Below are 26,346 nucleotides of genomic sequence, written 5' to 3'. Positions count from 1 at the left end.
AATGTGGATTGAAAATAAGACCCACTTCACGGCACCAGATAAAATGATTTAATTAACATAAACTGGGTAGCAATCATTTCAACAGACTGAATTCCCTGAAGTGGAATCGGGTGTATCGATTGTTTTAGGAACAACTGCACACATTGCAGCAGTTGGCTATTCACTTTCATTGTGTAATACAATGTGGATACAGATTAGAAGAGCTGGAGGAAGGCCAGGGAGCAGTGGAACATTAGCATCTTGCACAACTGAATGCATCTGCTGCTCTGAATTGGGACTAGAAGTCATTGTCACTTTCATCAAGCTGCTCCTGCTTATGGATTCTGCTCGAGGGCTGTTCTGGCTGAATATCTATACTTTCATCATCATCTTCAGCAATTTCATATTCATCATCCTCCTCCTCTTCATCATCAACATCAATCTCACTGTCATCGGAGTCCTCCTGAAGAGCAAGAGAATTCAGCAACCTGTTAACTGTCTGCTTCCAACAGTGCATGGAACATGGTTAATGCCATTGTCCTTTTCTATGTGGTGCCAGAGGGCAGCACCCTCACCAGGGAGGTACTGCCCAGACAGTTAAAATGAGAGGACTAAAGTGAGTGATCACCTCTAAGAGTTTGGATTGTTTACACAGACTAGTGAGTTACAGGCTGGTGTCTAATTGAGGGTTTCTGATTATTCTGAAAGATAACTGCTCCAGACTTCTGCATCTCCCTCTCCTACATTAGCACAGGAGCTGTGGGCAGTGTTAGCTCTGAAAAATGTGACCATCTTACAACCACAACATACCACAGAGGTTTAAGTGAGGACAACATACCACCCAATCTGCACCACTGGGTGAGTGAATGTTAATTGATGAACACCTAGCAGTATAGTTACAGATTCTGTTCTTCCAGACTTGCCTGGTGTCTGAAGAGAGCACTTTGAGCTGTATAACACCAGCGTGAATTACTGGTGGTTGCAGGTCTGTGGTACTGGGAACGATCTGGAGGTGATGAATGAGGAACATCACAATATAACGTGAAGTGCAATGTTCATAGCACACTGGTGTTAACGGTGATAGTAGTGCTGGATATCATGATTCACTGCTCATGATGGCACTAAGGGCTTGTGCCTGCAGAAGGAGTAATTGTACATTTAACATCCTACATTGTGACAATGGCCAAAGAAACAGCAATACAATTGGAGAATGAGCAACAGATTGAAATGTCAAGTGTCTTGTCATGTCTGAACCAACCTTGCTACTGCTGGAATTCTTGGCTTCCTTTGCCTGAGCAGATAACGTTTGGAGCTTTATGAAGCAATAATGGAAAGCAAGAGAAAAGCAGATTTAAACTCAAAAGGAAACAGTCTGATAAAAGCAGCGAGCCTGGGACCTAATTTTTTTTTTTCCACACAGCAGTCTGTACAGTTACTACTGATTGGAATTGTGGAGCATGATTAGCAAACACATTTCACAGCCCAAGGTATCTCCGCTCCTGCAGCCTATCTCCTGTTTGGAGTTAATAAAAGTGTGGAAGCAGGTGCAGTTTACAGGGCAGAAATCTGCCTGTTGGTGTCTTCAAAAAAACACCAACTACCCAATCACCAGAAAGAACGAGGCAGTATTCAAAGCTGAGACACAAACTATCACAGCAAAGGGAAAACCAACAGGTTAAACTGATCTTAGGAACAGCAACAAAACAACCACCAACAAAGCCAGGTGTAGTCAATGGGTGAAAGTGAAGCCATCAACAGAGTACCACTGCTGGAAGACCGGACCTGGGTCATCCAAACATCGCCCTAATAACTCGGTCACACATTTCTGAACAGATTGCTGAAAGTGACAGGACATACACGTTTATATGTCTGATTGGAGGCTCTTCGCCCCAAGAAAACATTCTCCAGGCTCCCGCCTGTCCATTTCCCTTGCGCCTCTGAAGGACCTTGGGCTGTTCTTTATGTTGGAGGCAGTGCAGTCGTTGCAATGTGGGACAACCTTGATCAGTTCTAAAGGGTAGGAGGCAGCTAGAATGCACAATCAAAATTGAGCTAATGCAAAACCATCTAAATTTACTGCAGTGTCACTAAACATAGGGTTCTAAAGCAGCTGGTGTCTCTTACCTCATCCTCAGTGTCACCTCCATGCATTGTCCCAATGACGCGACTTCCAACTCTGCCTGTCAACATTAATTGATTTATTAAAACTGGTACGTCCAGATATTTAAAATGCTGGGTGTTGTGAACTGCAGCCTGAAACTGGTGAGCACATTCCAAGCTGCAAAGTTTACTGACCAAACAAGGATTAAGGTTTGGCGTCTGTAAAGGTGAAAGCAGGTGCAGTTTACAGCTGGGCTAGAGGAGGCAGCAGCAAATTTAAAAAAAACTTTGATCACCCATCTCCTGATCCATGTGCAGTAAGGAGGATTATTAAAATGTTGCTGATCATGGTTTATGAAATTCACTAAAGAGTTTAAAGTCAATTGGTCCTTGTACAGAGGCTGCAGCTCAACAGACTCAAGATCGGAAAGGTCTTTTACCTCAAATCCAGACTGTCAGAGCAGAACCCAAACCAGCATGTTTGATGTTTCTAAGACCTGTGAATGGGGAGAACGAGGGGACCGGGGTCACCATCCAGGAAGACTCAAATCCAGGCAGCGGGTCCTATTTACTCACTCTAAGGCAGAGCTGGGTCAGAGCACCAGCCTCCAAGTCCTGATTACTCAAACTGGATTAACTCTTGTCCACACAAAGGCCAGTGTCTGTGCTGCTGTTTACATCCCATAATAAAGCTGAAGGCTCAGTACGTGACAAAGCCACCTTACCACAAGCCAATGTACTTTAGTAATGTATCATCATGGGACAGAGCATTAGACCATTACTAATGGGACAATTCCTTACAGCTATGGGATGATAGAATTTTAAAAAAATTAAAATTTCAATTTGATATTCTTGGGTTAAAACCAGGTAAGCTATCAGATCTCCAATTTAAATGATTTTGAACCAATATGTTCTAAGGGTAGTGACTCACCATAGCATCATTGACCCAGCCCCACCTGGAGTACTGTGCATTATTCTGGGCGCTGGCACACACCGGGCACTCTCCTAGCTCTGGAGAGGGTGAGATAATGGCAACCAACCTGATATCGGGGATAAAGCACCTGAGCTCGGAGGAGAGATTAAGGAAGATGGAAATGGTTACACCAGAGACAAGGCAGCTCAGGAGATCTCATCAATGTGTTCAGGATTCCATGGGGTACAGAAACTAGATCTGAATAAAGTGAGTCAAAACCACAAACTGTGTAACTAGGGAGCACGGACTCTAGATTAGAAGCTGGATTGTGTCAACATATTCAAGAGCGAACTGGATAGTCTTTTGCTGAAGGAAGTGGTTGAGGGTTGCAGGAAGTAAGAGTGTAGAATAGCTGTTTTTGTACTTTGGCACTGGCCTCTGCTGGTTCTGCACATTCGCATTTACCGGGCATCACGGGCTGCAGGAGGACGGATCTCCAGCAGCTTCATCAACCCTAATGCATGCCCAGTGCGTTACAGTTCTCTCCCACTGTCCCTATTAGAAGCCTTCATGTTAAGCATATTTAGAACAGCCGCATTAATAAAGCCTCCTTGAAACGAGATGCCACGTACCCTGAATGGGCAGCTCCCTGGTAAGCCGTGGTTTCAGTGGTCTTCTGTCTTCCAGATCACTATCCGAGCCCTCGTCTTCCTGTATCTCATTGTCAGAAGAATCATCTTTCCCTGTTTCAAGGTACAAGAGTTTGTCAGAATCAACAACAACTTGCATATATATAGTGCTTTTAACATAGTAAAGCGTTTCAAGGTGCTTCACAGGCCCATAATCAAACAAAATCCAGGAGTGTGTTGGAATAGTCAAGTCTAGAGGTAACAAAGGCATGGACGAGGGTTTCAGCAGCAGATGAGCTGAGGCGGGTGGTGTTAGAGGTGGAAGTAGGTGGTCTTTGTGATGGCACGGATATGTTCATCTCAATCTGGTTCAGCCTCAGACAGGGAAGGGGGATGGGGTCAGTGGTTAGGGAATGGAGTTTGTGGCAGGAACCAAAGACAATGGCTTCGGTTTTCCCAATATTTGGAGGAAATTTCTGCTCATCCAGTACTGGATGTTGGACAAGCAGTCTGACAATTTAGAGACAGTGGAGGGGTCGAGAGAGGTGGGGGGGGGAGATAGAGCTGGGTGTCGCAGCGTACGTATAACCTGATGTGTTTTCAGATGATGTCGCCGAGGGGCAGCATGTCGATGAGAAATAGGAGGAGGCCAAGGATAGAAACATAGAAGATAGGAGCAGGAGTAGGCCATTCGGCCCCTCGAGCCTGCTCTGCCATTCAATGCGATCATGGCTGATCATCCAAGTTTAGTACCCAGTCCTTGCTTTCTCCCCATATCCCTTAATCCCTTTAACCTTAAATATATCCAACTCCTTCTTGAATATATTTAATGAATTGGCCTCTACTGCCTTCTGTGGTAGAGAATTCCACAGGTTCACCACTCTCTGGGTGAAGAAATTCCTCCTCATTTCTGTCCTAAATGGCCTACCCCTTATCCTTAGACTGTGACCCCTGGTTCTGGACTCCCTGACCATCAGGAACATCCTTCCTGCATCTAGTCTGTGCAGTCCTGTCAGAATTTTATAAGTTTCAATGAGATCCCTTCTCATTCTTCTAAACTCCAGCGAGTACAAGCCCAATCGACCCAATCTCTCCTCATACGTCATTCCTGCCATCCCAGGTATCAGCCTGGTGAATCTTCGCTGAACTCCTTCTATGGCAAGAACATCCTTCCTCAGATAAGGCGACCAAAACTGCACACAATACTCAAGGTGCGGTCTCACCAAGGCCCTGTACACCTGGAGCAAGACATCCTTGTTCCTGTACTCAAACCCTCTCGCTATGAAGGCCAACATACCATTTGCCTTCTTAACTGCCTGCTGCACCTGCATACTTACCTGGTGCACAAGGACACCCAGGTCTCGTTGCACTTCCCCTTCTCCCAATCTATTGCCATTCAGATAACCTGCCTTCCTGTTTTTGCCCCCAAAGTGGATAACCTCACATTTATCCACGTTATATTGCATCTGCCATGCTTCTGCCCAATCACCCAAGCTGTCCAAATCATCCTGTAGTTTCTCGGCATCCTCCTCACAGCACACACGCCCACCCAGCTTTGTGTCGTCTGCAAATTTGGAGATATTACATCTAGTTCCCTTGTCTAGATCATTAATATATATTGTGAATAGCTGCGGTACCCCACTAGTCACTGCCTGCCACTCGGAAAAAGAGCCGTTTATTCCAACTTTTTGCTTTCTGTCTGCCAACCAGTTCTCTATCCAAGTCAATACCTTGCCCCCAATCCCATGTGCCTTAACTTTACATGCAGGACCTTATCAAAAGCCTTCTGAAAGTCCAAATACACCACATCCACTGGTTCTCCCTCATTTATTTTATCAGTTACATCCTCAAAAAATTCCAGTAGATTAGTCAAGCACAATTTACCTTTTGTAAATCCATGTTGACTTTGTCCGATCCTGTCACTGTTTTCCAAGTGCTCTGCTATTACATCTTTTATAATGGACTCTAGCATTTTCCCCACTACTGATGTCAGGCTTACCAGTCTGTACTTCCCCGTTTTCTCTCTACCGCCTTTTTTGAATAGTGGGGTAACATTAGCTACCCTCCAATCCATGTGTACTTATCCAGATTCCATCGAATGTTGGAAGATGATCAGCAATGCATCTACTATTTCTAGGGCCACTTCCTTAAGTACCCTAGGATGTAGATTATCAGGCCCTGGGGATTTATCGGCCTTCAATCCCATCAATTTCCCCAACACCATTTCCCTACAAATACTGATTTCTTTCAGTTCCTCCCTTTCATCAGACCCTATGTTCCCCGACATCTCTGGGAGGTTATTTGTGTCCTCCTTTGTGAAGACAGAACCAAAATATGTATTTAATTGGTCTGCCATTTCTTTGTTCCCAATTATAAATTCCCCTGATTCTGACTGCAAGGGACCTACGCTTGACTTCACCAATCTTATTCTCTTCACATATCTATAAAAGCTTTTACAGTCAGTTTTTATGTTCCCTGCAAGCTTACTCTCATATTCTATTTTCCCCTTAATTAATCCCTTTGTCCTCCTTTGTTGAATCCTAAACTGCTCCCAATCCTCAGGTTTACTGCTTTTTCTGGACAATTTATATGTCCTCTCCTTGAATTTTATGCTATTCCTAATTTCCCTTGTTAGCCACGGTTGAGTCACCTTTTTTGTTTTATTTTTATGCCAAACTGGGATGAACAAATTCTGTAGTTCATCCATGCGGTCTTTGAATGTTTGCCATTGCCTATCCACCGTCAATCCTTTGAGTGACATTCCCCAATCAATCCTACCCAACTCGCGCCTCAGACCATCGTAGTTTCCTTTATTTAAATTCAGGACCCGAGTCTCTGAGTCAACCACTTCATTCTCCATCTTAATGAAGAATTCGATCATATTATGATCGCTCTGACCCAAGGGGCCTCGTACAACAAGATTGCTAATTAATCCTTTCTCGTTACATAATACCCAGTCTAAGATGGCCTGATCTCTGGTTGGTTCCTAGACATATTGGTCCAGGAAACCATCCCGTAAACATTCCAGGAATTCCTCCTCCACAGTTGTGTTACTAATTTGGTTAGCCCAATCTATATGTAGATTAAAGTCACCCACGATGACTGCTGTGTCCTTATTGCATGCTTCTCTAATTTCCCTTTTAATGCCATCCCCAACCTCCGCATTACTGTTTGGAGGTCTATATACCACTCCCACTAACGTTTGCTGCCCCTTGGTATTTCTCAGTTCTACCCATAAAGATTCCACATCATCAGAGCTAATATCCTTCCCTACAATTGTGTTAATCCCCTCTTTAACCAGCAATGCTACCCCACCTCCCTTTCCTTTTTGCCTATCTTTCCTGAATATTGAATACCCCTGGATGTTGAGTTCCTAGCCTTGGCCACCCTGGAGCCATGTTTCCGTAATCCCAACCAAATCATATTCGTTTACCTCTATTTGCGCAGCTAATTCATCCACCTTATTACGAATGCTCCTCGCATTAAGACACAAAGCCTTCAGGCTTGTTTTTTTAATGCTCTTAGACCTATTAGAATTATTATTTACTGTGGCCATGTTTGATTTAAACCGTTGATTTCTCTGACTGCCACTTTTGTTTTTCTCCTTCCTATCTTCTGTTTTTATCCTCGTTTCCCTTTCCTCTGTCCCCCTACTCAGGTTCCCAACCCCCTGTCATTTTAGTTTAAACCCTCCCCCAGAGCACTAGCAAACACTTTCCCCCCCCCCCAGGACATCAGTCCCGGCCCTGCCCAGGTAGATCCTTGGGGGCTACCAAAAGAAACAGTGCAGGATCGGGAAGAGAAGCCATTACAGGTGATTCTCTGGCTATGACTGGAAAGAGAAGAATGGAACCAGGCGAGTGCCATCCCACCCAGCTGGACGACGGAGAGGCGTTGGAGGAGGATGATGTGGTCAACCATGTCAAAGGCTGCAGAAGGATGAGGAGGGATAGTTTGTCATTGATAGGATGTAATTTGTGACTTTGATAAGAGCCATTTCGGTACTGTGGCAGGGGTGGACACCTGATTGGAGAGATTCAAACAGAGTTCTGGAAAAGATGGCGCAGATTTGGGAGGCGACGGCACGTTCAAGGACTTGAGAGGAAAGGGAGGTTGGAGATGGGACGGCAGTTTGCAAGGACAGAAGGATCAAAGGATTTTTTTTGAGGATGGGGGTGATGGCGGCAGATTTGAAGGAGAGGGAGACGGTACCTGAGGAGAACCATTAGACTTGAAGCTGCTTTTATATTACAGGCTGGGTATAAGGAGAGCCATGTGTCTCGTTCTCCTGAATCGAGGTTCCAAAAGGTCAGGCAGCCTGAGTGTGAACCGACTGCAAAGGGGATCCCAGTACACAGGCTAGCTGGGTCAGTGCACCAAGATATGGCGCCATAATGTCATCACAATGAAAGATCACTCACATCTCGTGTTGCCCTTATTTTACATATCGGCATCCTGGGAAAGACAAGACTGGGGCTGGAACTGCCACCTCACTAAGCCCCGGGAGGGCAGCACCAGTCTGTTTCGTGGCTGACAGCCTTAAAAAAAAATTGCAGCTGTGTCTGGCTCTCCCCTTCAGAGCTGGGGATATAAAGAACTTGCATTTCTATTGCGCCTTTCACAATCTCAGAATGTCCTAAAGCACTTCACGGCCAATGAAGTACTTTTGAAGGGTCACTGTTGTAATGTAGGGAAACACGACCAATACGTACACTATGCACTGTATACTATACATATACCATACATGCACACATTATACACTACACTCTCTGAATTATAGCAGTCTGCTCGATTCCATCCAAGTCCTCAAAACAGCGGCTTATCATCAGTCAGCAGACTACACAGGATTCCGCTCCTGTCCAACAGCCAGTTACTGCTGGTCTTTCTGCCAGAGAAAAAATGTTAACACTTGAAATTATGAATAATAGAAAAACACAGGAGAGCTTCACTTTACCTGAACTTTTCATCAGCCTCTTTTCCTCCTCCTTCAGTTTATTCTGCATCAGGCGCAATGTGTTTTCGGTTTCCTAGGAAACAGGAGGAATGCCCGTGTATCGGTTACAACTACAGCCACTTGATACAGAGCTAAAGATTGAACAATTATTATAACCAAGAATTCAGTTTTGAAATGGCAGAATACATTTCTAAATTAAGTATCTGCTGAAGGGGGAGTGATCATCAAACACTACACTGAGTCGGACAGAAGTGTTGCGACTGCAGTACGTGGGAGCTCCTGGACGCCAGTGTGATCCAGGACAAACACGTCTGCAGTAAGTGTCTGCGGCTTGAGCTTCGGCTCAAAGTTGATGAGCTGGAGGCTGAGCTGCGGACTCTGCGATGCATCAGGGAGGGGGAAAGTTACCTGGACACTTTATTCCATGAGGCAGTCACACCCCTTAGGATAGAGTCTTCTGATTTGGTCAGTGGTCAGGGACAGGAGGATGTGACTGCGAGTGAGGCAGGTATGGGAATCCAGGAGGTGGAGGAGCCTCAGCCTTTGCAATTGTCCAACAGGTTTGAGGTTCTTGCGGCCTGTATGGATGAAAGCGGTGGCTGCAGGGTGGATGAGCAAACTGACCATGGCACCGAGGTACAGGAAGCCATTCAAGCGGGGGGGAGTTAATAGAAATGTAGTGGTAATTGGGGGCAGCATAGTCAAGGGGATAGATACAGTTCTCTGTGGCCAAGAGCGAGAGTCCAGACGACTGTGTTGCCTGCCCGGTGCCAGGGTTCGGGACATCTGCTCTGGGCTGGAGAGGAACTTGCAGTGGGAGGAGCCAGTGGTCGTAGTCCATGTAGGTACCAACGACATAGGTAGAACTAGGAAAGAGGTTCTGCTGAGAGAGTATGAGCAGCTAGGGGCTAAATTAAAAAGTAGAACCTCAAGGGTAATAATGTCTGCATTATTACCTGAGCCACGAGCAAATTGGCATCGGGTAAATAAAATTAGAGAGATGAATGCATAGCTCAAAGACTGGTGTGGGAGAAATGGGTTTCAATTCCTGGGGCACTGGCACTAGTACTGGGGAAAGTGGGATCTGTATCGTTGGGACGGTCTTCACCTGAACCGTGCTGGGACCAGTGTTCTGGCTAGTCATATAACTAGGGCAGTAGAGAGGGCTTTAAACTAAATATTGGGGGCATGGGATCAAATTTGGGAAGATGTGGTAATTAAAAGATTAGAGACAAGGCAATAGAGAAAGGTATTAATATGGGAAATGATAAACAGACCGTGACAGGAAGGGATAGAAAGTATAAATCTAAGAGTAAATCAACAGATAAGGCTAGAGATTACAAAAATAATAAAAAGGACAAAACTTAAAGGCTCTGCATCTGAATGCACGTAACATTCGAAACAAAACAGATGAACTGATAGATCATATTTATTTATTTCTATTTGCGCTAATAGCCATTACAGAAACATGGCTGCAGGATGACATAGATTGGGACCTGAATATTGAAGGGTACATGACATTTAGGAAGGTGGGAAAAGGTGGCTCTGTTAATTAATTATGGTATTAGCACAATAGAGAGGGATGACCTAAGTTCAGGAAACCAGGACATAGAAGCAGTTTGGGTAGAGATGAGAAATAATAAAGGCAAGAAGTCACTTGTGGGAGTGGTGTACAGGCCCCCTAACAGTAACCACATGGTAGGATGGAGTATAAAGGAAGAAATAATGGGAGCTTGTCAGAAGGGTACAGCCATAATCATGGGGGATTTTAATCTGCACATAGACTGGAAAAATCAGATGGGCAACATAGATGAGGCGTTCATGGAATGTTTTCGGGATAGTTTCTTAACAGCACGTTCTGGAGCCAACCAGAAAGCAGGCTATACTAGACCTGGTATTGTGCAACGAGATAGGATTAATTAATGACCTCATAGTGAAGGCGCCCCAGGTAGCAGCAATCATATGATTGAATTTTACATTCAGTTTGAGAGAGAGAAGAGTGGGTCCAAGACTAGTATTTTAAACTTAAATAAGGGCAATTATGAGGGCATGAAAGCAGAGCTAGCTAAAGTGAACTGGCAAATTAGGTTAAGGGATAGGTCAATAGAGTTGCAGTGGCAGACATTTAAGGGGATATTTCAGAATACACAGAATATATACATTCCAACAAGAAGGAAAAATTCCAAGGGGAGGACCCACCATCCGTGGTTAACTAAAAAAGTTAAAGATAGTATTAAACTTAAAGAAAAAACATATAATTGCACAAAGATGGGTGGCAGGTCAGAAGATTGGACAGAATATAAAAAACAGCAAAGAATAACAAAGATTAATAAGGAAAGAAAAATTAGAGTACAAGAGAAAGGTAGCTAGAAATATAAAAACAGATAGTAAGAGCTTCTATAGATATTTAAAAAAGAAAAGAGTTAACAAAGTGAGCGTTGGTCCTAGAAAAAGTGAGTCTGGGGAATTAATAATGGAAAATAAGGAGATGGCAGTTGAATTGAACAGGTATTTTGCATCGGTCTTCACTATAGAGGATACAAGTAACATCCCAGAAATAGCTGTAATTCAGGAAATGGAAGGGAGGGAGGAACTCAAGAAAATTATAATCACCAGGGAAGTGGTACTGAGCAAATTGTTGGAGCTGCGGGCTGACAAGTCCCCGGGTCCTAATGGACTTCATCCTAGGGTCTTGAAAGAAGTGGCTAGTGAGATAGTTGATGCGTTGGTTTTAATTTTCCAAAATTCCCTAGATTCGGGGAAGGTTCCATTAGATTGGAAAATAGCGAACGTAACTCCTTTATTCAAAAAGGGAGGGAGACAGAAAGCAGGAAACTACAGGCCAGTTAGCTTAACATCTGTCATGGGGAAGATGTTAGAAGCTATTATTAAAGACGTTATAGCAGGGCACTTAGAAAAGTTCAAAGTAATCAGAGAATCAACATGGTTTTGTGCAAGGGAAATCATGTTTAACCAATTTATTGGAGTTCTTTGAGGAAGTAACATGTGCTGTGGATAAAGGGGAACCAGTGGGTGTACTGTACTTACATTTCCAGAAGGCATTTGATAAAGTGCCACATCAAAGGTTATTGCGGAAAATAAAAGCTCATGGTGTAGGGGGTAACATATTGGCATGGATAGAAGATTGGCTAGCTAACAGGAAACAGAGAGTAGGCATAAATGGGTCATTTTCTGATTGGCAAGATGTAACAAGTGGTGTGCCACAGGGATCAGTGCTGGGGCCTCAACTTTTTACAATTTATATAAATGACTTGGATGAAGGGACCGAAGGTATGGTTGCTAAATTTGCTGATGACACAAAGATAGGTAGGAAAGTAAATTGTGAAGAGGACATAAGGAGGCTACAAAGGGATATAGATAAGTTAAGTGAGTGGGCAAAGATCTGGCAAATGGAGTATAATGTGGGAAAATGTGAAGTTGTCCATTTTGGCAGGAAGAATAAAAAAGCTATTATCTAAATGGTGAGAGATTGCAGAGTTCTGAGATGCAGAGGGATCTGGGTGTCCTAGTGCATGAATCACAAAAGGTTAGTATGCAGGTACAGCAAGTAATTAGGAAAGCTAATAGAATGTTATTGTTTATTGCGAGGGAAATTGAATACCAAAGTAGGGAGGTTATGCTTCAGTTATACAGGGCATTGGTGAGACCACATCTGGAGTACTGTGTACAGTATTGGTCTCCTTATTTAAGGAAGAATGTTAATGCGTTGGAAGCAGTTCAGAGAAGGTTTACTAGACTAATAGCTGGAATGGGCAGGTTGTCTTATGAGGAAAGGCTGGGCAGGCTAGGCTTGTATCCACTGGAGTTTAGAAGAATAAAAGGTGACTTGATTGAAACATATAATATCCTGAGGGATCTGGACAGGGTAGATGTGGAGAGGATGTTTCCTCTTGTGGGAGAACCTAGAACTAGGGGTCACTGTTTAAAAATAAGGGGTCGCCCATTTAAGACAGAGATGAGGAGAAATTTTTTCTCAGAGGGTCGTGAGTCTTTGGAACTCTCTTCCTCAGAGGGTGGTGGACGCAGAGTCTTTGAATATTTTTAAGGCAGAGGTAGATATATTCTTGGTAAGTAAGGGGGTGAAAAGTTATCGGGGGTAGGTGGGAATGTGGAGTAATCAGATCAGCCATGATCTTATTGAATGGCGGCGCAGGCTCGAAGGGCCGAGTGGCCTACTCCTGCTCCTAATTTGTATGTTTGTACATATGTTTGAGAAGCTGGACCCTTTGAGGACACTGCTGAACCTCACTGTACTGCAGAAACTTCTTCAATACTTGTGATTCTTGTGATGGAGTGAGGTCAGGAATTAACCCTTTTGTCACCTCGGAGAATCGCCAGTTATAAGGCAGACTGGCTCTTGTATTTCTGCTTCTCCTTCCTAAGTTGGTTACCCGCCCTCATCACTTACCTCAAACCTCTCCTGTTCCATCCTGTGCAGGTCTTCAAGCTGCTGCTCCAGGTAGCACAAGTTACGGAACTTTTCCACATATGTCTCGTACTGTTTCTGGAGCTCCTCCTCAATCTTCTCGTATTCATCCATGAAGGCCGGCCTGAGGATGCAACAAAACAAAGAGACTTGATGTTCAAAAACACAAATCGGTTGTTTTAAACTACCAATCACCTCTAACCATCTCACTGCCCTAATAAATAGCAATCTAGACATTCAGATCCAGTTAGGTGGTATTTTTGCTGGTTTGTAATTCCTTACATGGTTTAGCGTGGTAGCAAATCTTCAATGGCAGCTGATTAAAATGATCAACTTTGGCAATTATTCAGGGTCACTGAAAACTCTTAACAGTTCCATAGCTTGCTCAGACCAGGCCTTAAACACCAGCCTAACAGTCAATGCTACTGAAACCTGTTTTTAAACATCTATTAAAATGCGTCACTTGAAGTGAGTGGCATAGATTTAAAATGAATGGGTCACCAGTGTTATGATCGGAAAACCGAGGCCAGTGCGTATACCATACTGAGGCATCATGCACTAATACTGGTGTGTTTTGCCCACACTAGTGTGCACAATGAATCGCTGTACGTCGCATCATATTAGTGCATGGCTCTGAACTAACACATGGGACATGGAAGGAACCATTAACGTGGAGCAAATTATTTCTGTTCCAATCTGCACAAGTCAGTCTACACAGAATTGAGAGGGAGCTTGCTACTCAGCAGACTTATGGAATCAAACTCAAGTCCCCTCACTATTGTGATGTCGAGTGTGTCACAGTGGGAATGTTTCTCTGTTACCTACTCCCTATAGGGGTATGTTTCTTGGGCTGGGCTAGCAGTGCTGCTGGGCACAACTGAAGCAGATTAATGGTGAATGATTCTGATTAACACCTCAAACCCCATTTATATTACAGTGCTGCCCCCACCCAGCGTAATATAACTGATCAGTGCACGTGCTTCCACCACCCTGCTGGGCTACCTTTGGTTCCCTGCCTGAAGGCAAAGCACTGTCGGCTGTGAAAGTGTTAAGCAGAATATGCAGAGACATCAGGCAGGGAGCGTTCTGCCATTTATTGTCAAGGCAGTCAATTCATTCAGGGCAAAACCTTCATAAAGAACCCCCCCCCCACCACCCCAAGCAAAGCTATTTGGATACACTCGTGGGACAGGTCCCATTAAGTGAGTGTCTTTTTCGAGTATTTATGTGGCTCATCCACGGGTCAAGTCCTAGCGAATCATCACGGGCCAAGGAGGGCAGCAGATTCTGGGGTGTTAAGGCGGGCCGAGTAGATTTTGTGAATACGGGCGACCAGCACAGGTCTGTCAAGCATGGAAGCCACCATAAAAGGTAGAAGTGAAACTGAATCAGTGTCGTAAGGTTCAAGTTAGTCACCCTAAGTCATCATTTGATGTGTACGGAGAGAGTACAACAGACACGTGGGGTTGTAACAAACAATACATCAATGATGGAAATACTCAGCAGGTCAGGCAGCATCTGTGGAGAGAGAAACAGAGTTAACGTTTCAGGTCGATGACCCTTTTATTTCAGATTTCCAGCATCCGCAGTATTTTGCTTTTGTAATACATCAATGATGATGGACAAAAAAACGAACCGGGTACGACAACAACAATTATGTACACTCACACCCCTGTGTGGAGTCTGGCCTGGGTCCATACCCACCGTTTGAATCTCTGGAGGTTACACATCTTGGACATCGTCAACTTTGGAGAATCTTCACAAGGCCCCTGATCCCTTGGAATGGCGGCAGCTTCCTATCTAGGGTAACCCGAGTTGACTAACCACTGTTGGTAGCGTTCAAATCGTCAATACTCTCGCCTGGTCACGATCTTAATTGGCAGAGTCTTGTTCAGTCAGCCCTGTAGGAGCGAGTCTGACATGAGGTTTTATTCTGAGGCCTCTTCTCAGTTTGAACCCTGGAGGGTGTCAAAAGCATCGTGTTTCTTAGGTTTCTAGTCCCCTCCTACGGGAAGGAATGATCGCCGCCGATCATCTTTGAGTTACTCGGCTAGTCAGTTTGGCTACACTGACGTGTCGCTGACAGGACTGTGTAAGGTATGACTCACTGTGGTTTAGAACTCAAAAGATTGCCACAGCTACAACGTAACACCGGCACCCCAACATTAGGAAAAAAGACTTACAGGCTTGAGGATTCTCGAAAGCCCTGCGGTAACCTCTTAAGCGGTTGAGGAAGTTTGGTTACCCTGCCTATTTGTGGAGTTATTCGGCCAGGCATTTCTCCAGCACTGAAGTGCTGCCCAGCGGAACCGCGGGGAGGTACGACTCACTGTGACTTAGAACCCCAAGAGACCGTACAACATTCCCCTGCTATCATGGAAGGTCCGTGAGCAGAACAGCAGGGTTGCGACTGGTACCTTGTCACAACAGGCGTGCACAGATCACGAGACGGCACCGAGCGGATTCAGTGTCTGACCTGACGCTTTGCAGGGTCTGCAGTCGCTTCTTGCTCCTCTCCAGCTCCATCTTCTTCTTCTCAATCTTAGCCTCCAGGTTTGCTTCATCAGAGGCGACATTGTTCAGCATATCCTTTGTGTTTTGCACTTGCTCCTGGAACAGAAACAGCAGCAAAATATTGTGCGTCTCCCATCGGGGGAACATTGCCCCAAGCAGCCAATCCACTGTCCTAAAATATCCCCCTGATTAAATGTGGCAATTGCCCTCAGGAGGGGAAGAGGACAAAAATCAGGGTGCGGGAATTACCTGCCCACTGGAAACTTTGCGCCACTGAAAGCTGAGCCCAGCCTTTACTCACAAGACCCCGGGTAACAGCTTGAATCAAAAATGCATACTCAAAAAAAAGACAAATAAACAAAAAAGCAAGATCAACGTTGGATATTTCCGCAATTTGTTTTATAACTAAAAAGAAAAGTGTCCCTGTGATCTCTAAGTACAGCAGATCTGTGGAGGAAAGGCAAGTGCTTCTGACCCCCATACACTGGACCTTACCATTCCCTGGACACCGGGGGTGGGAAAGGGGGGGGAAAAGAGAAGAGAAATATTTTGAAGGCAGCCACTGGAAAATTATCAAAATTAGCCACTGGTAGTACAGGTAATGACTACTCGAGTTACCAATTAAATACCAAAACACGGAAGCTTGTGTTTTCAGTCCTCACGGACTCTACCCACCCCTTACACTCCCGATATAACCAGCAACCTCATGGACTCTACCCACCCCTTACACTCCCGATATAACCAGCAACCTCATGGACCCTACCCACCCCTTACACTCCTGATATAACCAGCAACCTCACGGACTCTACCCACCCCTTACACTCCTGATATAACCAGCAACCTCATGGACTCTACCCACCCCTTTCACTCCTGATATAACCAGCAACCTCACGGACTCTACCCACCCCTTCATTCCCAATATAACTAGCAGCTCATGAACTCTACCCACCCCTTACACTCCCGATGTAACCAGCAACCTCATGGACTCTACCCACCCCTTACACTCCTGATATAACCAGCAACCTCATGGACTCTACCCACCCCTTACACTCCTGATATAACCAGCAACCTCATGGACTCTACGCACCCCTTACACTCCCGATATAACCAGCAACCTCATGGACTCTACCCACCCCTTACACTCCCGATATAACCAGCAACCTCACGGACTCTACCCACCCCTTACACTCCCATAGACATAGAAGATAGGAGCAGGAGTAGGCCATTCGGCCCCTCGAGCCTGCTCCGCCATTCAATGCGATCATGGCTGATCATCCAAGTTCAGTACCCGGTCCCTGCTTTCTCCCCATACCCCTTGATCCCTTTAGCCTTAAGAAATATATCCAACTCCTTCTTGAATATATTTAATGAATTGGCCTCTACTGCCTTCTGTGGTAGAGAATTCCACAGGTTCACTACTCTCTGGGTGAAGAAATTCCTCCTCATTTCTGTCCTAAAAGGCCTACCCCTTATCCTTAGACTGTGACCCCTGGTTCTGGATTCCCCGACCATCGGGAACATCCTTCCTGCATCTAGTCTGTCCAGTCCTGCCAGAATTTTATAAGTTTCAATGAGATCCCCTCTCATTCTTCTAAACTCCAGCGAGTATAAGCCCAATCGACTCAATCTCTCCTCATATGTCATTCCTGCCATCCCAGGTATCAGCCTGGTGAATCTTCGCTGAACTCCTTCCATGGCAAGAATATCCTTCCTCAGATAAGGCGACCAAAACGGCACACAATACTCAAGGTGTGGTCTCACCAAGGCCCTGTACAACTGGAGCAAGACATCCTTGTTCCTGTACTCAAAACCCTCTTGCTATGAAGGCCAACATACCATTTGCCTTCTTAACCGCCTGCTGCACCTGCATGCTTACCTTCAGCGACTGGTGCACAAGAACACCCAGGTCTCTTTGCACTTCCCCTTCTCCCAATCTATTGCCATTCAGATAATAATCTGCCTTCCTGTTTTTGCCACCAAAGTGGATAACCTCACATTTATCCACGTTATATTGCATCTGCCATGCTTCTGCCCAATCACCCAAGCTGTCCAAATCATCCTGCAGTTTCTCGGCATCCTCCTCACAGCACACATGCCCATCCAGCTTTGTGTCGTCCGCAAATTTGGAGATATTACATCTAGTTCCCTTGTCCAGATCATTTATATATATTGTGAATAGCTGGGGTCCAAGGACCGATCCCTGCGGTACCCCACCAGTCACTGCCTGCCACTCTGAAAAAGACCCGTTTATTCCAACTCTTTGCTTTCTATCTGCCAACCAGTTCTCTATCCAAGTCAATACCTTGCCCCAATCCCATGTGCCTTAACTTTACACGCTAATCTCTTATGTGGGACCTTATCGAAAGCTTTCTGAAAGTCCAAATACACCACATCCACTGGTTCTCCCTTATCTATTTTACTCGTTACATCCTCAAAAAATTCCAGTAGATTAGTCAAGCACGATTTACCTTTTGTAGATCCATGTTGACTTTGTCCGATCCTGTCACTGTTTTCCAAGTGCTCTGCTATTACATCTTTTATAATGGACTCTAGCATTTTCCCCACTACCGATGTCAGGCTTACCAGCCTGTAATTCCCCGTTTTCTCTCTACCACCTTTTTTGAATAGTGGTGTAACATTAGCTACCCTCCAATCCATGGGTACTGTTCCAGATTCCATCGAATGTTGGAAGATGATCAGCAATGCATCTACTATTTCTAGGGCCATGAGGTTGCTCCCGATATAACCAGCAGCCTCACGGACTCTACGCACCCCTTACACTCACGATATAACCAGCAACCTCATGGACTCTACCCACCCCTTACACTCCCGATATAACCAGCAACCTCATGGACTCTACCCACCCCTTACACTCCCGATATAACTAGCAACCTCATGGACTCTACCCACCCCTTACACTCCCGATATAACCAGCAACCTCATGGACTCTACCCACCCCTTACACTCCCGATATAACCAGCAACCTCACCGACTCTACCCACCCCTTACACTCCCGATATAACCAGCAACCTCACCGACTCTACCCACCCCTTACACTCCCGATATAACCAGCAACCTCATGGACTCTACCCACCCCTTACACTCCCGATATAACCAGCAACCTCATGGACTCTACCCACCCCTTACACTCACGATATAACCAGCAACCTCATGGACTCTACGCACCCCTTACACTCCCGATATAACCAGCAACCTCACCGACTCTACCCACCCCTTACACTCCCGATATAACCAGCAACCTCGCGGACTCTACCCACCCCTTACACTCCCGATATAACTAGCAGCTCATGAACTCTACCCACCCCTTACACTCCCGATATAACCAGCAACCTCACGGACTCTACCCACCCCTTGCACTCCCGATATAACCAGCAACCTCATGGACTCTACCCACCCCTTACACTCCCAATATAACCAGCAGCTCATGGACTCTACCCACCCTTTACACTCCCGATATAACCAGCAACTTCATGGGCTGTACCTACCCCTTACAGTCCAGAGGAAAACAGCCAGTAACTGGTAAATGTCCAAATTAAATAGCTAAAGTTTCTCCTGACTCCCCGTTTGATTTGAAGAGATGAAGCCACTCACTATAATCTCTTTAATTCCAGCTCTTAGTGCCTTCTCGGTCTCATTGATTTCCAGAGGCCTCGCAATTGCTGCTGTTCTCATCTCCTGTAAAACAGGCAGAATAACTAATTACACACTATATAAAACATCCAGAAACAAAGGACTAGTAAAGACCAGCTGATCCATCGGGCCGGTCCGATACCGTCACCACCCAACTCCCAACACAAACTCCCGAGAGAGGGGGAGGGGAACTTAGTCCAATTTAGGAAAAAAAGCTCTGGACAATTCCTCTCTGACCCCCAAAGGTGAGTAAACAAGCTCCTGGTCCCCAGTGACTAGGGGACACATCCCCCAATACCCACCCACCTCTATACACAGTGACTGGGAGACACAGACCCCAATACCCACCAACCTTCTATATGAGGTTATGTCGGTCACACTCAGGAACTCAACCAGCTCCCTCTGGAATATTTGCAGAGAATCCGCACTCACTATATGAGCTGGCAACTAGTTGCCGGAGTTGCTTGACTCTCTGTGAAAAGTAGTTCCTGCTGACATCTAAGCTAGTTCTGTGCTTACGTACCTTATCCTCATGTCCCCTGGTCCTCTCTAACCTGTCTAAGGGTAGTGGAGTTGTGGAGTAAGGACACTAAAGTAGACAGTGTCAGTGGAGTCAAGAAGCAATTGGAATCATTCCTGGAAAGTGCAGGGATTGAGGGATATGGTGATCGGAGTAGGGAGGGGTTGATTGATGGGAGAAGGGAGGAGCTTCTCTGGGCATTTGCTGCTCTGAAATGTTTTTACAGATGAACAAGGGATCTAAACTTACTAGTTAAATGGTCTTTGCAGTCACAACCATCTATGATGCTATACCTTCACTGCGTGTTAATTTCCCACCTTGCTGCAGACCAGTGGAATGTATCAGCGCAAATATAAAAACTATACTGTGGCAAAACCACCAATGATCTTCTGTACAAATGCATAACTGTCTTTAACCCAATGCTACAGCATCTGTGTTTGTTGGCTGAGTGTAAATAAGCTTTCTGCAAAAGCCCTGAAACAACGTGATGACGTCATCACATTGGTCACGTGATGCCCCGAACGGCAGGAAACGTGATGACATCATGACGTCAGAGAGTGGGCGGTTCTAAGCCCAGACCTCATGTAACAAGCTGCTGAAAAGACCTGTTTGCTGTTGCTCCTGCATGTTTTTGTTTTGTTCACTTGTTTGATTAAATTCAGTTGAATTATTGAACTGACTCGACTTCAGTGCTTCAGTTAGGGATAGATCGATTCCTACAATACGTTTATTACATGCTTAGAGTTAAAGCTAAAAATAGCTTGCTTGACGGTATTGTTCCCTTTGATAAGCCTGCACTCTAGTGGGACCATATTTGGAATAGACGACTGTGTTACCCCAGTTAACTGGAGCCCTGTAACACTAATAGCTGCTTTTATACTGCGCTGGGACCCTTTGTTACTGGGTCTGCCTGTTCACCAGCTTTAGCAAATCCCAACAAGTTTAGTTCTGGGTTGCTGCCGGCTGGGTCTGACCCATAAGTTGCGAGCTCTGTGCCACTACCACCCACCTCAGCTCAATACAAAAAGTAACTAAGAGGCCACTCCATAGATGCATTTAAGGGGAAGCTAGACAAGTGCATGAGGGAGAAAGGAATAGAAGGATATGTCGATAGGGTGAGATGAAGAAAATAGAGTGGGAGGAGGTTCGTGTGGAGCATAAACACCAGCATAGACCAGTGGGCCGAAATGCCTGTTTCTGTGCTGTAAATGCTATGTAATTCTCTAAAGCCAGTTACCATTGACCTGAAACACTAACTCTGTTTCGCTGCACAGATGCTGCCTGACCTGTATTCCAGTATTTTCTGTTTTTATTTCAGATTTCCAGCATCCGCAGGATTTTGTTTTAAGTTGCCAACGCATCATTGATTTGATATTCAAAGTTCAGAAGCAAATCTGCTTAACCACGGGCACACGTTACTGCAGCAAGGTTTTTGACACTGTACAAGGACAGCAGGAATGGTTTGTTGCACTGGTGCTCTGCATTCATAATGAACAAAGTAAAACAATTTGCATTTCAATCTGGGAAATCTTCCTCTATCTTCCCACTGTTGTCAGTTATGTGTTGATCAGGATTCTGCCAACTCACCCTCAGATCCACTTCTTTTCCCAGTAAATCAAACACTGTCGCTCCTTTGGAGGTAATCTCAGAGGCTAGTTGTCTCGCAATTTTTAAATCTGAAATCTGTGATGGGTGAGAAGATGCAAAATATTGAAGCTGCAATACATCTCTTATAGAACATTATTATGGGCTTTGTTTACATGGTGAAAGCAAGGACTCTAAGTCAGCACTGAAATCCCCCATCGGTGCTATGTTAGGGTTCATTTGTGTATTTATAGTATCCATGGATCCATAGCAAATCACTCGAGATTGCTGCAGGTGTAGAGCCCACATTTACCCTGTGGTCAGGATTAAAACCTCCACTGCTGCAGGCCAGGAGGGAGGTTTCACTTTTCAGTTCCCAGCGTGGTGGGGAGTCAGATCACCAATTTGACCTTGTGTCAACACTTCACTGTAACAGTGAGGCTACTGTATTAAATGTATCCTTTCAGTCTAAATACAGTGCAAATTCAGCAAGGTGAGACTCCTGGAGAATATAGTCTCACGAGACAGGAGTGTGAGTCGGAGATAGAGCTAGAAAACTATAGCCGCGATCCTCTGAGGGGTGCTCCCGTCTAGTGAGAATCTGCTTCGGTAGCAGAGGAGCGTTGCTGAATTTGCCCCTAGATTCTCGTGTTTAGCATCACTAATTAAAAACAATGGTATAAAATGCTATTGGCCACACAGTGAAAATGCCTGCTATTCCTCTCCTAAATGAGGAATCCTTTTACACTGCCCAAGTGGCTCACCTTTGAGCCCAAGTCAAATTTGAATTTGGAACTCTCTTCTTCAGCGTCCTCACTTCTGTCCATTCGCTTTGTCTTCATGGCATTGTAGAGAACGGTGGTAATCTTCAGCAGCTCTTTCACCGCGTAACCATCAGCTTGGTACAGCTTCTTGGTGTTGAGCTTAATATGAGCTTTAGTAGCCTGCAATATAGCACAGTGTCAACACACACAATCTACTGAAGTCCTTAATGAAACTCCTATCTCATCCCCGGGTTCATGCTGTCCTACAGTTTACACGTACTGGGCGGAGGAAGAGCTGTTTGATGCTTACCATGAACTGAGCCACAGCTTTGATGAAAAAAACTCGGTCCTGTTCCGTATCCACATCTGTGGGGATATCTGTCTGGGGCTCATATCTGGTAACAAAACCCAAGCAACATTAGTTACTTTCCCCACGTACCTCTTTTCCCAACCTCTCTCACTTCTAGTTGGATTCAGAAGACTCAAGGGTATCCCAAGGACACATTAAAATGGTCACTTTTCCCCTCTTGCAGGGTCATAGTAAACCATGACAGCCACTACGAATGTGGTGGAGCAGATCCAAACCTTACACCTTCGAGTGAGAATAAACAGCGTTTATCTCGAACCTCAGCAAATCAGTGATCAGAATTATCTGCTCTGCCCTTTCTTTTTAAAGCTGACCACATTTTTAAAAAGAGAGATCTAAAGCCCCCTCCTGTCCTGAAGGTGCTGACCCTTGGCTGGGGTCTGGTTCCACAGGCTACCCTTCAGTAATTGCCTAAACGCCCACTGCATCAAGACAGTGAGCAGCAGCAAGAAAGAATTTGTCTCAGGATATCCCAAACACTTCACAGCCATTGAACTATTTTTAATGTGTAGTCACTGTTATTGCATAGACAAATGCTGCAGCCAATTTATGCACAGCAAGGTCCAACAAAAAGCAACAAGATGAGTGACCAACAAGGAGCACTCCCTGCACTGGTGAACCAGCTTAGATTATGGGCTCAGATACCCAAGTGGATTTGACCCCACAACCTTCGGACTTAGTACCACAACTGGTGGTGCATTTATCGACTGAGCTATCCAGAGTGCTTTTTTAAAAAAATGCTTGGCTGTCCTTTAACTTAGCCATGTTGTGCTTTACAGCTTTGTACACTTGTTAAGTCACAAACCTTTTGACAAGCCAAATCAGAATCTCTGCTACCAAAGGGAAGTTTGGAGTCCGGAAGTTTTCCATGGAGATTAGCCGAGGGTATCCTAGAGCCCTCATCATCTCGGTGAAGTCTGGTGCGGGGGCAAGGGGAAGATAACAGATAATCAGTGTTTATGCAAAAAAGGATCAATTATCAGCTTGGGGCAGGTGCTGTAACACATCTCCCCGTGGTAGGTGAGACTATTTCTGGAACTTGCCCAACATTGCACTTCTCACGAGGACACTCCGAAAACATGGAATATCAAACAGGAGGTGTAGTTGGTGGGTTTCCACAAGGGTCAGTACTTGGATTCCTAAAGCTCCAATTCTGAGTATGTTTTGAGGATGGAATATCGACAAGTCTAAGAAAACACCAGTAATTAAGGGCATCGGCACTTAACCTAGAACTAAAGGCAAATTACTGTGCTCTGCTGATACCTGATCCTGCCTCAAATCATCCAGCACTCTGGAACAAATAAAGGTGAGAGGATGGTGTAAGGAACGGTGCATGCACTGATTGAGTTGATTCAAAGAGAAGTAAATCCTGTGCTCATTACTGACCACAGGCATTAGCCCTGGACAAGTGGTACAAGACCAAGTGTGTGATCAAAGATAGGTCATGTCTCTTTATCCTGGGGTTTAAAACTGAAGCCTTTTTCTGGATATCAATAATATTTACGAGTTTAAAATGAATTCTACTGACACCGATCCCTTCCAAACCCAATTCTCGGCGGCTGCCTCTGCACCACAGCCCAGCCCCCGGAAAGGAACAATCTCTTACTCCTCAGGTCCCTGAACGACATCCTGCTGCAGGCTGGGCTCCAGGAATCCGCAACCGCCTCTCTGCAAAGATGGGCTGTGGTCCTTCAGCCCGTGGCCCTGGTCTCACAGCCTTTCCCTCCCTTACCCGATATCTTGCTCAATTAACCCAACACAGACTCTATATACACCGTGTACCCGCTACTGCCTAGCCCCGGCTCGATCCCCAGCCCCCAGTCCAGACCCGATCTCCAGCCCCCGGTCCAGGCCCGATCCCCAGGCCCCGGCCCGATTCCCAGCCCCCGGTCCTGACCCGATCCCCAGCCCCCGTCCCCGTCCTGCTCCGGGCCCAGTCCCTGTGCCGCGGGCTCGCTCCGTGTTTGTCGCTCCAGACCCGGTTTCTCTGCCGCTCTCTCCCCGACCCGGCCTCTGCTCCTGCACGTAAATCCGCGCTCGGTCTATGGCCCTGTCTCTCTGCCTAACCGTGCCCTAGGCAGGCCCTTAGGCCTGGTTTCTATGGAGATTCGAAGGACGCTTCCGACCGAAAGGCATTCTGGGAGGGACTTAACCCATACATTGCAAATGACCTCACTCCGTAAAAGACGTCACTCTGACACGTGATTCATGGGACGATGTCACACTGATACAGCTGTGTAATGAGATGATGTCACACCGCTGTGCAATGAGATGATGTCACACTGTAACACCAACACTGTAACACCACTGTGGGATGAGATGATGTCACACTTTGACACCACCATGCAATGAGATGTCACACAGGAGTGCAATGAGATGTCACACTGTGACACGGCAGTGCAATGAGATTATGTCATACTGATACCGCTGTGCAATGAGATGATGTCACGCTGATACCATTGTGCAATGAGATGATGTCACACTGTGTTACCACTGTGCAATGAGATAATGTTACGGACACCACTATGCAATGAGATGAGACACCACTGTGCAATGAGATGATGTCACACTGTGTCACTGCTGTGCAATGAGATGATGTAGGATTGTGACACCGCTGCAATAAAATGATGTCACACTGATACCGCTGTGCAATGAGATGTTGTCACACTGATACCGCTGTGCAATAAGATGATGTCACACTGATACCGCTGTGCAATTAGATGATGCCACAGACACGGCTGTGCAATGAGATGTGACACCGCTGTACAATGAGATGGTGTCACTATGACACAGCTGTATAATGAGATGATGTCAGACTGATACCGCTGTGCAATGAGATGTCACACTGATACCGCTGTGCAATGAGATCATGTCACACTGATACAGCTGTGCAATAAGATCATGTCACACTGATACAGCTGTGCAATAAGGTGATGTCACAGACACGCTGTGCAATGAGATGTGACAACGCTGTACAATGAAATGATGTCACACTGTTACCACTGTGAAATGAGATGATGTGACATTGTGACACCACTATGCAATGAGATGATGTCACACTGTTACCGCTATACAATGAGATGATGTCACACTATAACACTGGTGTGCAATGAGCTGGTGTCACACCGCTGTGCAATGAGATGATGTTACACAGATACCGCTGTGCAATGAGGTGGTGTCACACTGATACCGCTGTGCAATGAGATGATGTCGCACACACCACTGTGCAATCAGATGGTGTCGCACCACTGTACAATGAGATGATGCTGTGCAATGAGATTATTTCACACTGATTTCACTGTGGAATGAGATGATTTCACACTGTGATACTACTGTGCATTGAGATGATGTCACACAGATACTGCTGTGCATGGAGATGATGTCACACTGATACCGCTGTGCAATGAGGTGATGTCACACTGTTACCACTGTGAAATGAGATGATGTGACATCGCTATGCAATGAGATGATGTCACATTGTTACTGCTGTACAATGAGATGATGTCACACTATGACACTGGTGTGCAATGAGCTGATGTCACACTGTGACACCGCTGTGCAATGAGATGATGTCACACAGATACCGCTGTGCAATGAGGTGATGTCACACTGATACCGCTGTGCAATGAGGTGATGTCACACTGATACCGCTGTGTAATGAGATGATGTTGCACACACCACTGTGCAATCAGATGGTGTCGCACCACTGTGCAATGAGATGATGCTGTGCAATGAGATAATTTCACACTGATTTCACTGTGGAATGAGCTGATTTCACACTGTGATACTACTGTGCATTGAGATGATGGCACACAGATACTGTTGTGCATGGAGATGATGTCACACTTTGTCACTGCTGTGCAACACCGCTGTGCAATGAGATGATCTCAATGCTGTGCAATGAGATGATGTGTGACAATACTG

The 26,346-nt window shown here is 45.5% G+C and overlaps 1 protein-coding gene across 4 annotated transcripts; it reads right to left on the bottom strand.

The window, feature by feature from the left end:
* Positions 1-33: 33 nt before the first annotated feature.
* Positions 34-24,278, bottom strand: ift38 (intraflagellar transport 38). 4 transcript variants are annotated; one of them, XR_015079974.1, is made up of 14 exons: positions 24,029-24,278; positions 23,228-23,339; positions 22,366-22,450; positions 22,056-22,235; positions 21,295-21,390; positions 19,149-19,232; positions 15,499-15,632; positions 13,005-13,146; positions 8,576-8,648; positions 3,625-3,735; positions 2,104-2,159; positions 1,238-1,291; positions 903-1,114; positions 308-442 (listed from the first exon to the last, which is right to left on the bottom strand). XR_015079974.1 is itself a non-coding variant. In XM_086000946.1 (13 exons), exons 1-13 carry the CDS (start codon positions 24,048-24,050, stop codon positions 278-280), a joined length of 1,314 nt encoding a protein of 437 aa, XP_085857072.1. In that variant the 5' UTR covers positions 24,051-24,278; the 3' UTR covers positions 34-277. The 4 variants fall into 4 exon arrangements, 3 of the variants coding, with proteins under 3 accessions (XP_085857072.1, XP_085857073.1, XP_085857074.1); XM_086000946.1 differs by lacking the exon at positions 903-1,114 and having other exon boundaries at positions 34-442; XM_086000947.1 differs by lacking the exons at positions 903-1,114; positions 1,238-1,291 and having other exon boundaries at positions 34-442; positions 24,029-24,274.
* Between the last annotated feature and the right edge of the window lie 2,068 nt (positions 24,279-26,346).

Source organism: Somniosus microcephalus, chromosome 11 (assembly GCF_052327205.1).
Source record: "Somniosus microcephalus isolate GS21.2 chromosome 11, FLI_Smic_1.0, whole genome shotgun sequence".
Classification (NCBI taxonomy): domain Eukaryota; kingdom Metazoa; phylum Chordata; class Chondrichthyes; order Squaliformes; family Somniosidae; genus Somniosus; species Somniosus microcephalus.
The sequence above is the reverse complement of the archived record's forward strand: the minus strand, read 5'-3'. Positions and strand labels throughout refer to the sequence as shown.

What these genes read in the sequence shown, in the direction of transcription:
- ift38 (XM_086000946.1), bottom strand. Translation starts at nt 24,050, where the DNA reads ATGTCGTTCAGGGACCTGAGGA. An exon ending in GAAAAGAAGTGGATCTGAGG is followed by an intron (nt 19,233 to 21,294) that starts GTGAGTTGGCAG and finishes CCTGTTTTACAG; the next exon opens with GAGATGAGAACAGCAGCAAT. An exon ending in AGAATTCCAGCAGTAGCAAG is followed by an intron (nt 443 to 1,237) that starts GTTGGTTCAGAC and finishes CTTGCTCTTCAG; the next exon opens with GAGGACTCCGATGACAGTGA.